Raw genomic sequence first — 17,216 nt, forward strand, 5'->3', positions numbered from 1 at the left:
GTAGCGACCATTCCATATAAACCCAACACTTTCAAACTACCTCCCAGCTCAACATGCGCAAACGCTTTGTCACAAATAATTGCGTTCATGATTTTTTGGGATTTCGTTTGTTATTTCGCGATCGTTTATAGGTATCGGTTTTACTACGGCCATATTTTGGTCTAGCTTGTCTCTGATCCTCTCCGTTTGTATAAGTTGATGATTCTCTTTTGTCGTTTGATTTACCATTGGATCTTTTGGAGGTCATTTTCTCCTCTTCTACCCCTCTTTTACTTCTTTTATTTACCCGTTTTCCTTCTTCAAATTTGCGAGAACTGGATGAAGCATTTTCCCTCCGTCTTTGTTTTTCCCGATTTTCATGTCGTGTTTTGCTAGTTTTAATTCTTGATAACTCTGTGTCTTCTTCTTGTTTTATTCTTCGTTTATAATAATCTCGTTCTCTTGTGGGTTTCCTTCTTTTATAGTCATTTTTTTCATGCCTTCTTGTATGTATTTTCTCTTCTTTCAACTCGTCTTTTTTATTAATTTTTTCATTATGATTTATATCACGATATGAGGCATTATTCTTCAACTTCTCATCATTTTTATCATTATGGGCAGTGAATTTAGTATCATACTTTTCTGTAATTTTTTTACCGCAATTCGAGTTTTTTGCAATAGGATCTTCAGGAATTTGATTGGTAGTGATTTGATGTTTAGGCTCTATCATCTCGTAATTGTGAGAATGATATCTCTGTGAAACTTGATTTGAATTCTGTTCTTCTTTAACCATTACGGATCTCGTGATGTCATGTATTTCTGTGTCGTCAGCAATTTCTTTCTTCTTTTTATTTTTTCGCCTATTAAAATTAAAAAAGCTACAATGCGCTCATTCATAGGCAAAAGGAAAAGCCCGAATTAAATTATCGCTCATTTAATCGTTTTGATCTGCCATATAAAATAGGTGCACCAACCCATATTGTATTTGATATTAAGTAAAAAATCATAGCCTTTTTTATCAAACTATCCAAAAATGACCTTGATAACGAACGCTCAAAAAAAGATCGATCGAACAATACCTCCTTATTTTGTATGCTGCAAACATCAAAACTGCAGCTACAAGTACAACCGCAACAATGATTGCAATATATTTGGCAGTATTCATACCACTGCTCCCTTCGGCTTGTTTTTCAGTCGTCTTAGGTACATTCCTATATCCTGGATAAAGCGTTCGAGTAGGAGGTCTTCGTGCTGAAAGGCAAATAACGATAATTATGAATAGTATGATAATTGGCCGGATAATCCTGAAACTTACTTCGTAGATGAATACATTTGTTATCGGGTAGTGTTGAAAAATTTACTTCTTTGTTTTCACGTATTTTTATGTTTTTTAATTTGTGTTGAAAAACTAAACCCTACTTTGATAGTAAAAGTTCCCAAATTTAAAAACTCTCTTACTTTTCACTACGATTGGCCTTTTTATGATCCGTTTTGGTGGAATCCATCTTCCTGGAAATGTGGTGGGCCTATGAAATGACGTAACAAATGATTTTGTGATTTGACTTATTATATTGTGATTTGCTTCAGGGAAGAAAAGCGTGTTTATAGAAAAGTTTATTATAGGTTTTGTGAGCTTGGGCTTACCTTCGTTTTAAACAAGTGTCAACTCAATAAATAATTCAATGTTCGTCGACTTCTTTCTATCTCAATGCTATCATAATTGTTTTTTTTATCGATGGAAATGATTTTAAATGCTTGGCATTAGAGCATACTCAAAGCATATGTAGTAGAGTTTACTTTTCTATGAGGTATTTAACACCTTCATTCTGATAAATTCTCTGAATAGGTAGCTATGTAAAATGCTCACGATTGTTAGGCCGAAATTAAAATAAGCTTTAATTTACTTGAGAGTAGGCTGAAACTTTTGGGGAACTGGCTTCGCTGGAGTAACAAAATTTTCGACTTTTCTTTCGTCATTTGCTTTATCATTTTTTAAATTTTTCAGCTGATTTCTGCGGTTTATACTTTCATTGTCGTTATCGTCAATAGTGTCATCCGTTGGCATGAGAGATGGCGCTACAGTGGCGCTTGGAACAAAATATTTTCTCCAGAGACCAGCTTTATCCCGCACTGATATAAAAAAAAGAAAATTTTATATTTAGTTTTATATTTTAGTTTATATTTATTTAGATCTTTCTTCACTTTAAAATGTCATCAACTAAACTGTAGTTACATTTAATGCTTTTAAACAATACCAATTACAGTATTTTTCCGTATTTTTATATAAACATACCATACACATGAACAATATCTTATACTCAAGAGCCAATGTAAAAAACACAGACATCTAGGTGGAGATACTTTATAATTTAAACTAAAAAATCGTAATTACTTACATACTTCAGATGTAGGTTCAGTAGTTTGAGTGTATGTAAACTTAAAACCTCTGTAAGGAATTCCAATATCTACGGAATCCGATTCCAGTTTGATTCGTAGGGTGTTAGCTGTAGGCATAAAAAATTAGATATATTTAATCTTTGCGAAGAAATGATGATAAATATCATATCAGTAACAAACGGAAATGGTAAAATAGAAGTTTAAAAGCATGTGATGGCAAACGATGATGAGATGGTCACGAATATGGCTGAGGATGAGTGTGGGGTTTTGTGTGGTAATGAAGTAGTTCGCAATGGATTACTTGGAGTGATTTATTTTTAGGCTTGTTCATGGGGCATATTTAACTGTCCCATTCCCATCCCACCGCATAGCAAATATGCCTGTCCCCTCCCATCCCATGTGATTCCCATTGGAATACAATTAAATAAAAATTCTTTCCGGTTTCGAGTCTACTGAATAGGACTACATGTACGAAGAGACATGCGAAAAAATAAAGTTTAGGGACTTTGTCAAGTTCATATTCATAACTATTATACATGTGTCCATCAGCCCGTTCACGAAGTATATTGTTAATGCTGAATATATTTTTCTCTTTATAACTAACAAGAGAGCTATGCTTTAATATATGGACACGAAATCCATAACGAAATGTTTTACCATTATTTCTCCAAAAATCATACGGTTTTCGTGCCGCACGTGTCCCATGAGAAATACAAATGTTTGCTGTCCCATCCCATTCCCATGGACAGACCTGTTTATTTTAGAATCAAAAATTCTACCTAAATGAAGATGGAAGTGGGTCGGACACAAAATTGAAAATTTCAGTCTTACAAACCTTTTTGGTTTTGTTTCACTCAACATTTCTTTAAATGAAATGACTAACCTGAAGATATTATTTCTTCTTTGGGCATTTTTCCACATAATGGCCCGTATTTCTTCCCAGTATAATCATCGGTGAAAAGAAGATATTGCATTTTACAGTTGCTATTTTGATTCAATAGATAAAAATCTCTTATCTTTGCTTTCACTCTGAATCCTCTTGGAGCATGGATTCTGAAGAAATATTTAAATAAGCGATCAGCGCCATAATATCTGTGTATAGTTATATTGCAGCTAAAATTTCACAAATGTCATTTGCCTAGCTCGGCGCATTGGGAATCAATTAAAACATGAGAGAAAGTTTTTAGCCTTAGGTACTGTAAACCTGAATGCAATTGGGTCGGCAATCGAAGAGAAATGTCGAGGCGATTTTATGTTTAGTAATCATAGGTGGCATCTGTAAACGACATTTAATTAAATGTCAGAAGAAGAACCTCATAAATATGACATATAAGAATACTATTGTCTTGGTGAGTGACTAAACGTTACGAACATGTATTGGCTTTTATATAACGGTAAAAAAAATGATGACCCCACCACCATCACCATAAGGTTCAACAAACTGATTCCGTTACAGCTCACAACACCATCTGTGCCTATGCATCTGTTATCTATTTTCACGTCGCATTAAATTTGATAATTTCAAAACATGTCGTAAATCGCGACTTAATTGGGCGATTTAATTAATGTTATATCACATCGTTGGCTCTGATGAATATGGAATTCTTTCAATTATTGTCACAACTTTATAAAAGATGTAAACATTGTTCTAGGTACTCACAACCAAGTGCATTGTGTTTGTTCAGGAAATTCACCGGGATAACCAGGACTTGTAAACTCTTTCATTAGCGCATTTGCCATTAATTTCGTCAGTCCACATGCTAAATATAAAATTGTAAACATTTTTAACACCAGAATATTATTTCAAATACTCAGCATTGCACCAGTTCGTCATATAAATACAGTAAGGCGGAGGAAGATGGACCACCTTATTGAAAATTACCTATATTTCGAAAACCTTCCGTCGAATATTCCCAAAACTCGTCTAGTACTCTCGTACATTCTCAACTCTTTACCCATTCGGCGATGTCTGCCGGTCGCCAACCCTCGCAACGGCAGAGTTTTTTTTTTGCTAAAAAAGTCATCGGGGAGGATTGGACTGTACTGAAAATTTGTTCTGCTTCACCTCAGAATATCAAAATAAACGATATATTTGAAAGAATCTCAGTCCATTAAAAAATTCACCCCGTGTCCATCTTACCCTATAGATTTTCGCAGACAATTATGGGGCATAACCCATAAAAGTATCGAAAAACACTCTCTAATAAAGGAGTAATATTTTATTCGCTTGCACTATTTAAACTAATCTCAATCATAACAACAAAAGAACTCGTGGGATTGAGTGAAGGTCATGGTAGTAAAATTTAGCATGCTATGTGGAAGAACATATTACATTTGGCAGATATACTACTTTTTTTTCGTCATTTATTTTAATCCATACTCACATGTTGTTTTCGGTTTTCCGCTTCGCTTTGGGGGAGCACTAAATGCTGTGGTAAACGTCAGAAACAAAATCAAATAGCAATATTTACCACGCATATTTTAAATCTTTTTATTTGCATCCTGCACGTAAATTAAGTTCAATTGACGTTTACAAATGTTGTATTCACGTGTGTTATATCGTTCTCGAGTGCTAATTTTTTCAATGTTCTACAAGAGTCAGGATGAGCCACCAAGCCATATGTCATGTGTTTAATTTCAATTTTAGAACCCCATAATATTGCAATGCAATAGTTTGGTCACTTATTTATACGATTACAATTGCCTATAATGTGCGCTGAGATCACAATGACTCATTGTCAACGAATATCCATCGGAAAAAGCCAATTCTAATCCACTCTGCGCTTTTAAATGTGACGACAGTCTTTGATTAAATACACACCAACAGTCGGAAAAGATAAACTATGCTACAGGTATTGAACTATATAAAACATTTTCCTTATTATACTTTCACTCATTCCTCCCATCTGGGTTTATATTTGGCGCTCCCACATTATACATTACACTTTTTCAATACGTAAAAATATTATTAATATAATTCTACAAATTGAGTCTTCACAGCTCTCTCCAATAAACATTAACTAAATCAACTACGTTGTTTGTTCTGTCATATTTCAATGTGATAATTATATCCTTGCAAGAACTATTTGATAATCTATCTGGATTCGCCAGTTTTATGATAATAGCCTGGAGCAAAATATGGCGGCGTTAAGACTCAGAAGCCCACAAAACGCGTAGTGTAATTGTATTCGTCCGTTGTTGTTATCATCAACCGTAATCTGATTTTGTTTTAACATTGCACCAAAAGTATATTTTCACTGAAATGTAACCGCATGTCTGGATGGCGCTGTAACCAGATTGCTCCTCCGGCGCTAAGCGGTTGTGAATTAATCGTCTACTTGTCAGACTTTCAATTGAATATCAACATTAATGTAATAAAAATGTCAATTATAATTTATATATGTTTTTTTTACGTTTCTATAGTATATCAAGAATTCAACTGAAAAACGCCATACCAAGTGAACTTTCGTTCTATATTATATAAATTCAATACACTGATGTAGACGTCCGTCTCTGAATTGGTAACTTAAACTACAATTTTCGGGAGGACCGAACTTCTAAGGTTTGTCACCACTACCCAAATTTATTGCAACGTCGGTGAGAGTTAGAGCGTGGGGATTGAAATTGTGACATTTTCTATATATACGACGACAGCGCGGCCGGTTTCTATAAATATGGCAATCGCATCCACTTTATTGTCCCAATTATCTGAATACATTTATTGTAAACAATGGTCATTTTCACGTCGACTAATTAAATAGTGATAAAACTTAATAAACGTAATATTAAAGTTTTAGCTAGAACAATATTTAGAGTTTCCAACCACTTTGTATTATGTTCAATAAATACGAGGGCTGGTCGAGCTGATGCTGTTGAGTCATTTACCACGTCTATCAGGCAGGAGCAATATTTTTTTATCCACATTTTAAGAAAGTAAGGTACCCTGCACTCACCCCAATGTGCGCATATTCGTTTATTCGAGAAGCTGTTGAGCAATAACCACTCGTTAACCCATAGCAAAAAATAGAACTTGTATTTTGAGTGGAGTACATGGTAGCCTATCTGCTTTTTTTATTAATTCTTTATTGGTTTACATTTGATTGCTTGGATTTATGAAACAAAAGGTTGTGGTAATAAACCTAATTTTATTGTACAACTCATTCTCAACCGGATGTGTCTAAAAACACAAAGGTCGTAAAGGATAATAAATAATGAATAAAAAGTACACACCGTTAAATAAAATAATTCATCATTCTTTTGTCTTATGCTGTACCAGCGATTTAGAGTTTTAGATTAGAGAAGCATCGTGAACTGATATTAACCGAAAATTGATTGAGGTGCACGTAAGTGTTTTAATGCACGTGGTGTAGATACATAGTTTTTATTTCTGTGTCCAAAACAATCTTCACAAAAAGAATGAAACCCTACTTTACAAGAATTATCGAATAGGAAGCAAAATACTATATACCAAGTGTAAAACGTGTGCAAAGCATACAGAAACCTCGTCAACAAACGGCATTTTTACAAGGAGCAGTTGAATTAATCTATATCCAATTAGAATATGTCTGATTAGATTCTTCTTTGATGACGACCGATTTGCATAAATATTCCCTCACATTCAAGCCTTCAATTTGTGGTCTACCTAACACGGGCTAAATGGCTCTCACTGTTCATAAAGATACTTTATTTTGTTGCTTGCATGCTTTTAATAAAATGTATAGAATCTTTGAATCGTTTTTTGTTGGAAATAAGAAGTGGTTAGTTAGTATATTCCTTATTACCAACTGTTTCGCTTGATGTTGCGCCATTTTGTATTTGTAGGTATTTTCTCGTTGGTTTGAAGGATGATAAGTGTTTGTAGAGAGTGTGATGTTTTATTGTTGATACATATTCGACGAAACGAAGTACAAATAGATCTTTTTGTTTCTTTGATCCCCAAATTCTGATATCTGAAAACAATATGACATATAATAAACAATATAACAACAGCAAGTTACATTTGGACCTTTCTTTAATAACAAAAAGCAAGCTTAATTTAATGTTTTGTCTTTGTTATTGTGATATCCGTGTCCTGGTACTTCTTACGAGGGATTCTACATACGCATGTTGGTTGCGTCCGTTTGCTAAGCAAACAAAAACCGTCGCTACCGCCGTCGAGTGTCGGTGGCGCTTTCAAGAGCGGTGGGAAAATCGCGCATGTAGCAAGAGGTTTGTGATCCGTGCTTGATTCATTATGACACTATTTTTCCAAGGCGATTTGCCTAGGCAGAAACAACATCAATTCAACTAGGGACCCCAGAAGCGTTTTTCTTCAGTTAATCCATTGCGAGTGTTAGCAATGTAGACTCTTGTTCTATGAAAACCATTTAAATTAGCTCCCTTGCTGCGCAACGTGTACGTAAACTCGAGATCCAATCCATTACGTCGACTGAAGTGGGGATATTCTGCCATCGACGGCGTCACAGTTCTGTACGGCACGAACTGACGCCAATAAGAGGATCTTAGGCTGGTCAACACCTGCCCACACGTCTGGAAATCAACAGTCTTGAATGAAGAAAATTTAATTAAATTCATGCTCATTCATTTCATATGCATCCGATTTGTTTGGTTGTGTTACGAAAACCACATTACGCCATCCAAAGTGTGCCATCCACACACGTGACGATAGTGCAATGGTGTTTAAAAGATCAATTAGTTCTCGCAGGCTTATAAAAAAACATGGACTTTTTTTCGATTTTCCACAATTGTCGAATCCGTACCATACAAAAACGGAGCAGTTGTCTGATTTAAAATATAAAATACACGAGTCAGTGGGCATAGCCATAATTCATAAGTCCATCGAAAGATAAACCCTCGTGAGAAAATGAAAGTCGCTGATTCACAAGGTCGACGGTACTCAAGTGGATTTAAGTCGAGTGCGTGTTGCACAACACCGTTTTGCTACTTGTAACAGATTTATTTTGGACCGAATATCACTATTCCTCATTAGCTACAATACTAGTTATATAGTCTCATACATAGCAGGAACATATTCTAAAAATTTAGTGATGCTAACACTGAGAGTACAACTCAATCTTTGTAATTCGGTCGGTTCGGTAATTCTAAAATGAGGAATAAACATTGGGCTAATAATCTGGCAAATTGATACTAATGTGACAATCCTGTATGGAAAGCAATATAGACATAAATATTAATTTCGGATAACAAGTTATAATGGAACACAAATATGTGCTGTCTGATTCCAGATACAGTCGAGTAACTTCTCATGATTTGTGAGGAAAATTTTTGCGAGAATGTTCAAATACCATAAAATCCACAGTCAACTCTTGCCATAGGTAATTAAGTGAACTTTAGCACGATCATAAACAAAACGATATCATGAAAGTAGATATAAATCTGATCACAATTTTTAAAATAATTGGTCTCTAAAAGATTGTAGCAACTCCTGAAACACCTATACAAACGAAGACGTAACTGATGCGTGTTGTTATATTGGACAAAACAAACAAATTTAGAGGGATATTTTGTTAACACTTCCAATTATGAGATTTTATAATTTTGCTGTTAGTCTACGTCATTTTAGCTTCGTTTCAGCTGTTCCTAGCAACTGCTGCGTATCCAATTAATGACTGGCCAAAGTTTGTTGAAATGTACCGGTGCTCTTGCCAATGGAATGATAATCTTGGTAAAAATCCAGGCGTAAATATCCCGAATTATGAGTTATTTTGTTACGCAAATGTAAGCATTGTTGCCTTCTGCTTGAAATAATCCAGATATACACAGCTGGCACACACTGCGTGCTGCATCAATATTTGGATTCCATTACTTGACTTTTTGATTGAGTTAATATCGTAATCGGAATTTTGTCAAGCAAGCATTCTTGTATATATATATATACGTCATTGTATGGGAATCCATCGATTCGTGAATAAATTTTCCAACATTTGCCGCCACCCTATAGTTAATATAAAAATCGTAATCAAAATTGACAGTCACAATAACCTAATAAGAAATACAAATTGAAGAAAGCACAATGTCTTTACAAATCATGTGCGCAGGTGACATAAAGTTTGACAAACGAAGCGGGCGGTGTCCCTATTCGCATCATATCATTTTAAAGAATCACTTGATTAAAGTTGGATGTATTCGAAAAGCGCAAAGAAATTGTTGAGTTGAGTCAACAACTATTAAATATGATTTTATTTGTAAACAAACGACAAATTTCCTATAGCTAATAATTGCCTCACAATAAGCAAATTGACTTACTGGGAGGCGCATTTGCGTTAGTTTTGTATTGCCGTCACGCCATGGATATGTAAGTATGGCTGACAATGCTTACCTTGCGCCTCGCGGTTTTATAACTGGTAACATCCAAACAAACACGACCTATTATTTCATTGACAATTTGCCGGAAACGTGGGGCTGGTGTAGCCAAACCAAACCTTGGACTACCTTTACAATAATAAACAGGGTACCCCAACAGGTGTGACATTATATGAGTAGATAAACAAGTCGTGTGCGACCCGTTTTACGGTTAGTGACTGTACAAAGAGAACTAGCACACATGATGATACACATGTTGATGGTACTAACTATGTGCGTATGACGTGTGGTAAGGCATGTGAAAGAAGATTTACGCCACAATACATATGCTAAGTCCTATCTGTCCAGAGTGTCAGTAGAGAATAATTACTTTGACTGAGATATGTATCACAGAGGAATTTATGTATTGCTTTTTGATATTGAATTCCAAAACACAATATTGCGTGTGGTCCACAGTACCGTTAACGTCTGTCTTCGTGTAATAAATTACAAAATAATATCTAAATGAATACTCAGATATATGTACTGATAAGTTCTACCGAAATTGAAACAGTACTATCGCTTTTGCGCAATGAAATGAATTCGCCTGAAATAAAGGTGAAACTGGATTCAGTATTGAAGATCAATAGGCATTCGTCAAAAACGTCACTTACATTTTCCCTTTTGTTTAGCATCTAGGACTACTTCCACCTGGGCACATTTTTACCGTTTTCTAACTGACGGGTTATAATTTACCGGAATTGATCAATACAGTAAGATTGCCGGCATGAATGATCACACTCCTTCGTTTATACATGGGTCGACATGAACTAGTAAATAACTGAGTGTTTAATCCAGGGATGGGCAAGCTGTGTGCGACATGTAGCCCGACAAAGCATTTTATGTGGCCCCTGCTCTTGCATAAAATTGTGAACATTTCTTACAACAACATGCAAAATTTAGATTTTATTTGATGTACACAAATTTTAAATATATGTAAATATATGATAAGGCACTTTGCAAAAATGATTTTTTGGATGCGACTTTTGAGAAAAAACTCTGCCCACACATGCGGACAACGAAATTGCCGACAGTTGTCTAAAGCTCGTTAGCTTTCCGGAGTCCTATCAGAAGCAAAAGAGTGAAGTGCTCCATAAAATGAACATTGATATGGGCACGGAAAACTTCTTATTTGTGCATATTTATTTGATTATCTACAAGAGCTTCCAGACTCAAATGAAAATGTAGCGCCCACACATATAAATACCGCTGAAATTTAAGAATGCTGCTAATATGCACTGGCGTATAGAATACGAAATCATTTTATTGTGTATTATAAAACTTGATAATTACGTGTATGTAATCTATGTTTGGTATTCGTTGTTTCAATTCTCAACCCGCGAATCCGCGAAGCTTTTGAATTCGGAACTATATGCTCATTCCTAGCTGTTTACTGAGATGACCAATATAGGCTATTATAGGCTTCACAATACAATATACAACACGGTGAATGTCTTATAAAGTTTTTTTCACTTTGGCACATAGAAGCAGTAATCTGCTACAATAGCAGTCAAAATATGAATAGCGAAGGAACAAGTAAGAAATAAAGTAAATAGCAACTCACGAAGATTTGATGTAGGCTACTAGTCTTTTATAATGATATTGATAGGGAAATTCAGCACTAAATGCAATCAAAGAACTAAAAATCTAATTGTATCTAAACAGCCATAATAGTCCAAAACTGTGTATTTATAATTATAACAACTATAACCATGATTTAAAATAAAATTGTAAATTATGTGGGTTTTACGTGATCTAATTGTAATATTAAAACTTGCAATTACCGTGGATGAAAAACCCTCTAGGGCAAGGGTTTCCAACCTTTTTGGTAGAGTGAAAACCTAATGAAATATGTCAGAGGCTTAGAGTATTTTTTATATCAAAAATTAGGAGAAAAAAAATTGAAGAACAGCATTATAAAAATATATTTAGCACACGATATGTAATCTATCTACTTTTAAAAAACCGAAACCGGATCCAAGTTGAAAAATAAAATCCTCAGCCCTAATTCATTTTCCGTGAATTTTTCACCCTAAAATAACTTAATCAATAAAATAACGAATAATAACTAGCGTCATCAATAGCATGTGCTATAATTGATGGCCTATGATGGTATTTGTGACCATTTTTTCTTCTTCTTCAAAACGAAAATTGAAATGCAATGCCCGATCAAACTTACGTCATATTGATTCAATAGCTGAACGGAGCATTCGCTAAATTTGGCCTTTTATCAGAAACGAAATTTTTGTAGTAATTTATAACATTCTTGCAGTTTACAATAATATTGGTGAGTAGTGTTCCAGTCCTCAAGACTGCATATTTTCCGAATCTCGCCCAGCGAGTTATTTTGTCGTCGACTAGTAAATACAGTATATTATCATAATGTCTTAACGCCAGGCGCATTTCTCGGCACTACGGGACCAGTTCTTGTTGTTTGTTGAATCAAAGCGTTGCTAATTCCGCGAAATGGTGCCAGGTTCGCCGGCGTCATGAATGGAAAGGCAGCTGCAAATGCACTAAATGGTGGTTGAGTTGTTAGTTGCGGCAAAAGTCCGAAATCAGGTCGTGATGTCGGCATCGTTCCACACAAAAGATTCGGACCTGAAATTCTTTGATCAGAAATGCTGTGTTGATGAAGTGGTGGCAAAAATGGACCACAGCCAATAGGGGGCATTGACGTCCACTGCGCTTTCACGTCTGAAAAGATAATTGGAATAATTTATGATTTGAAACAAAGACAATGTACTTATAATATGAGTATATAAGTTGAAGTTTTCGAAACATTATTACACTATCGTACACTATCGTCACATTATACACTATCGTCAGTATTTCTGTCATCAACAAAGGGAATCCTTAGAAGAAGATAGAGAGCTTGTAACAACAAGCTAGCTAGGAAATATCTCTATCGTGTTTGTCCTTCATAAAGTCACGTAAATGAAGCTAGGACATACCTCAAGCTCATATGCAATCACGTTGGGTAAACCACGTTTTGAACAAGCTTATTCAACGCCATTTTATATATATCTAGACTTCAAACATACCTTCATGTTCTCGTCTTGCTAGGGAGCTGTGAAGATGTGTAAGAAGTCTGACGGGCAAAGGTTCATGTGGCTCCATTCCTTCAATTGACATGAGATATCTGGCAACCTCGGCGGCGCATTCTCGAAATCCAGCACTTCTGAGGTCAAGTCCGGTTGTAGGAAGGTACAATGAACCTTGTAGCGCCTTAAATAACATTAACGGCCTCGTTTTAATTTAGTTATACAGTAGTAAAGGTTGTTTGTTTAGAATTTATATTACATATATTTATAAAGGACAAAACTTCCAACATTGTAAATATTTCCACACGTCGCCAGTGTGGGAACAATGAAAAATATGCGAGCAGTTGAAACGAGAGGATAAACTGCATGTTAATTAATATTGCCTATATTATAACATTTGGTGTGAACGACCCATTGAATCCAGAATCGCACTGTAATTCTACGGCTCATTGTAATGATGTAACCATGTATTGATATTACACATGCGCCGATATAGTCTTCTAATTAAATGAAGAAACCTCTTTTTTGCATGTGATTAAGACAGAGCTATTGTCATATTATGCTGTAATATCGAAATTACCTTCAAATGCTCGACTGTAAGTTGTAAAATTTCCGCCTTTTCTAATTTTGCGCAACCTTGTTTTTCGTTTGCTGTCGGTACCAAACGACGAAGTTCCGACAAACTGTTGTTTATTCTGTCTCGTCTTCGTTTTTCTATTACCTATAAGTTGATAAAAATTGCTACTTTAATACTGATAGGTACTTTACTCTAAAATTGCTAAAAAGGAAAGTAATTTTAATTGATTAGTAAATATTATCATAATTTATTATCATAAAAGCATACATAAGTCATATACGAAAATTAATAAAGCTATTTTTATGCATTTTAGTTCTTTGCACTTTGTTTTTATGGATCCCTAGCAATTCAATTTCATTTAACTTCTTTTATCAGAGACAATACCACCCGTTTAGATTTATCGAATTTCTTTTAATAGTGAGAGAGCGCAAGATAGATAGATTTCATTGTCCATTTTCGGCGGCAAAATAACAAATGTGTATTAAATCATTAAAATTTCTTTTCTTAAAAATGCTACGTCATGGAATGGTGACAAATCAAAGATTCCTCCCCTATGACCTTTGACAATGTTTAAATAATACAACAACGGGAAAATAATTTATCGGGCTATTCTTGATTTTGTTTACTTATATCATTATTATTTTGCATGATATACTCTCTTTTCAGAATTTCACAATCGTGCATCCAAGTTTCAGTTTCCTGCTAAAAGATGGCGTGTTTTTGGAGAAACATGAATGATAGAATAGATAGAAAACTTTATTCTGAAATCACCTGTTTGGCAGATTTCGCGATGAGATATAGAATAAATAGGCTGTGTGGGAACATTCAAGTGTCCGCCTTGTGTCTATCGTGTTTTGTTACGAAGAAGCGTGAGACCGCTGGCTGACACTTGTAAGAGCGGCGTTTCTATTGTCAATCGAGCGGGCCCGCAAATGGGAAAGGACATTGTTTATATTGACTGCGACGAGTAATGTGTTTGTGGTGGTTTGTTAGGGCGGCGTGCCTCTGTAACCTGACACGGCGCAAGTGAAAACACCCTCTTTACCGAACCGATAGTTCCCACGGTCCCGAAGCGTTTGCTATTCCTTCACATAAATAAGGACTTAAGAGTACGACACGGAGGTCCGCTTTACCCCCGCGACTACTAATTGCATACACAGCTTCCGTTACACAACACAGCACTACGTAATACATAATATAAGTTTTGTTTGGCATCGAGATAAACAGTTTTAACCATTACTAAGCTATGCGGTCAACGTGACTGGGTATCAACTCACAATTCGGTGCTTTGGTTACTAATTCTCATTGTTCGCTGTATATTTATACTTTATTTATATATTTTTCAAGTGAAAAAATATTTGGCTTATCTGGCTCACGTAAGCTATAAGAAAACGCTTTAGTTTGGGATGATGGCGTTAATTTCAATCGTATCCATTCCAGGTGTTTTGTTTATATCCCTGACCCCGATTAAAGCTGTTTTGTTTGAGTTCGACTTTGGCGTTATTGGTTTTATTGACGTTTTCTCACGGTTCAAATTTAAAAACGTCACTTTCAATCGACAAAGGAAACATCCCGAATTTTGTCAAGTTAATAAGAACGATAAATTCTTTATCATTTTAATGCATAAAAAACTCTGAATCCATATTTTAGAAGTATATATTGAAGTTTACATAGGATTTTGAGCAGGAACTCAAAATAAAAAGTGCTTCAAAATAAATGCGAGAGAAAATCAGCCCTCAATACCACCAGAAAAGTTAAAAGAGCAACTTTTTGAAATATTAATAACACAATTTTAAGGCTTTATCGCCGCTGTAAGCAACAGATAGACTTCATGGAGAATTTAAGATGACGCGCCATTCGCTCAAGTATCATCTTCTAATATTTCTCTAAGATCATTGGCGACATGACTTCATCATATATAAATATTCCCGAAAACAAATTATTAGACAAGACATTAGTACAATGTAGATAAATTTTCTTCATAAGCTGCAGTTTTGACCCCCAAAAAGCTTTGCGCGCGTCGGGAAAATATTCATGTAATATTATATTATAACACGTGAGTCAATTTACGTGTGAAACACGTGTGAAAATTTACAATTGAGCTCAAAAATCGTTAAATACTAATTTATAAGATACTATTTGCATTTCATCTGCAGTTTGAATGTGTTTGCGCTTCTGGCGAGGCATTATTTCTTACAATTATAGAACATAGTACGAAAATTTTAGTTAAAACCTCCGTTTTTTTGTTTGTTTATTTTTTACACTATATTTTGAGATATTTCTTTCCCACTTGCTGCGATGACATGACATAAACCTATGTTTTGTGCTTTTATTTCAAAAAATTAGATTTTCCACTGTGGCAAAGCGATAAATAAATTATTTTATTGCCGATTATGGTGGGAGTAATGACAAAATTTTAAAAGAATGGAACAAAAGCGCAGAATTATTTTAACATTTATTGAATTTGAAATATAAATTGAGATACGTAGGCCATCAACTCGAAAACTATATCTAATCAATTGGATACGAAATTACTACATTTTTGACAAAAAAATATTCAGTCTTTTTCGCAAAGTGTATCCAACCACTAAAATCACTCAAAAAATTGATTTCAAAAAATAATGAATGTAATTAAAACGTGTGATTTGGGTTAGGGATTTCGAATTAGAATCCCGTTAATACATTTTTATCGGAAATCATTATCCAAAAATCCGATCATACAATATAATAGTCATAAACGGAATACAAGTCATCATTTCAAATTTAAACATTGATTTTGTAAATTAGATCCGTCGCTCTCTCAGATATGATTATCAATATTCGAATCATTAAAATTATTTCAACTTTTAAATGTATTTCAGAAATTGAAATACAATTATTTTATGAGATCAGAGGTTACGCTTATTGCCTTTGTCTCGTTTTAATCTCGAGTTTTCTTGTGCAATCTTTGTTTTCGTAATTTCGAAGTATTTAACACGTTTAACATTTTAAATATAATATTCTTCACATACCCCTCTACGTTTCTTCCTTGCAACTGACTGGGGATCGCTCGAAGATGAGTATCTAAATAATTTAAATAAAAAACTAGAATCAGGTTAATTTACACAATTGTTTTATAAATACGTGTTTTAAAATATGTAAAAACGATGTAAATGGATATAAATTAATTTTTTTGTCAAATGAGTAAATTTTGGTGATAGTTGGTAAACATCTACAAAAAATCCGTGTTTTTGATCAGGTGAGAATATACGGTGCTTTGTGCTGCCAAAGTGAGAAAAGATTCATTTTGATGAAAATAAAGATTTTTGTATAAATGTTTTGAATCAAATATAAATAATAAATACCTTCCATTTTCTCCGTCCGATTCTGAATCACTGAAATATCTTTTCATTTTTCAAAAAGTGTTGCTAATTTATTATATTTGATGTATTTTATATTTACGGTTTTCTGTAAAAAATAAAACAATTTCTGAAAAAAAAAAAATTTGATGCGAATCCACCGGAAATATAAAAGTCATTCCATTTTATTCAATAGTCATAATTAGCTTACCTATACCTTTCTTCAACCAATTTTTAAGTAACTCTGAACACAATGATACTGAAATATTGCCACCTAAAAATATCCGCCACCCATCTCGACGATATCCCTCAAATGAAAACAACATTAGCGAGGTCGATGAGAAGTTTGCTACTCGACATGCCTTTTTTGCTACGTGAATTATACCCTCCATTTTGTTCTCAACAATGTCGGTGGATGAAACATGCACCTGAATATCGAACTATTTTCCCATTTTAAGGTGAGTCAAGCTAGGACTTATGATCAATCTATACTTCAGCTATAGGCTGTAATCATGATCA

General features: G+C 34.5%; 2 protein-coding genes across 2 annotated transcripts; both read right to left on the minus strand.

Annotated features, from left to right (window-relative positions):
* Positions 1-85: 85 nt before the first annotated feature.
* Positions 86-5,418, minus strand: LOC120337329 (uncharacterized). Its single transcript, XM_039405093.2, has 8 exons — positions 4,761-5,418; positions 4,037-4,136; positions 3,260-3,429; positions 2,376-2,483; positions 1,884-2,109; positions 1,438-1,505; positions 1,059-1,230; positions 86-839 (listed from the first exon to the last, which is right to left on the minus strand). Exons 1-8 carry the CDS (start codon positions 4,852-4,854, stop codon positions 86-88), a joined length of 1,692 nt encoding a protein of 563 aa, XP_039261027.2. The 5' UTR covers positions 4,855-5,418.
* Positions 5,419-11,185: 5,767 nt separating this feature from the next.
* LOC120337335 (hairy/enhancer-of-split related with YRPW motif protein 1-like) lies at positions 11,186-17,016 on the minus strand. Its single transcript, XM_078117060.1, has 6 exons — positions 16,909-17,016; positions 16,704-16,806; positions 16,371-16,422; positions 13,363-13,503; positions 12,783-12,966; positions 11,186-12,435 (listed from the first exon to the last, which is right to left on the minus strand). Exons 2-6 carry the CDS (start codon positions 16,748-16,750, stop codon positions 12,116-12,118), a joined length of 744 nt encoding a protein of 247 aa, XP_077973186.1. The 5' UTR covers positions 16,751-16,806; positions 16,909-17,016; the 3' UTR covers positions 11,186-12,115.
* Positions 17,017-17,216: the final 200 nt, after the last annotated feature.

This window comes from Styela clava, chromosome 10 (assembly GCF_964204865.1).
Source record: "Styela clava chromosome 10, kaStyClav1.hap1.2, whole genome shotgun sequence".
In the NCBI taxonomy this organism is placed as follows: domain Eukaryota; kingdom Metazoa; phylum Chordata; class Ascidiacea; order Stolidobranchia; family Styelidae; genus Styela; species Styela clava.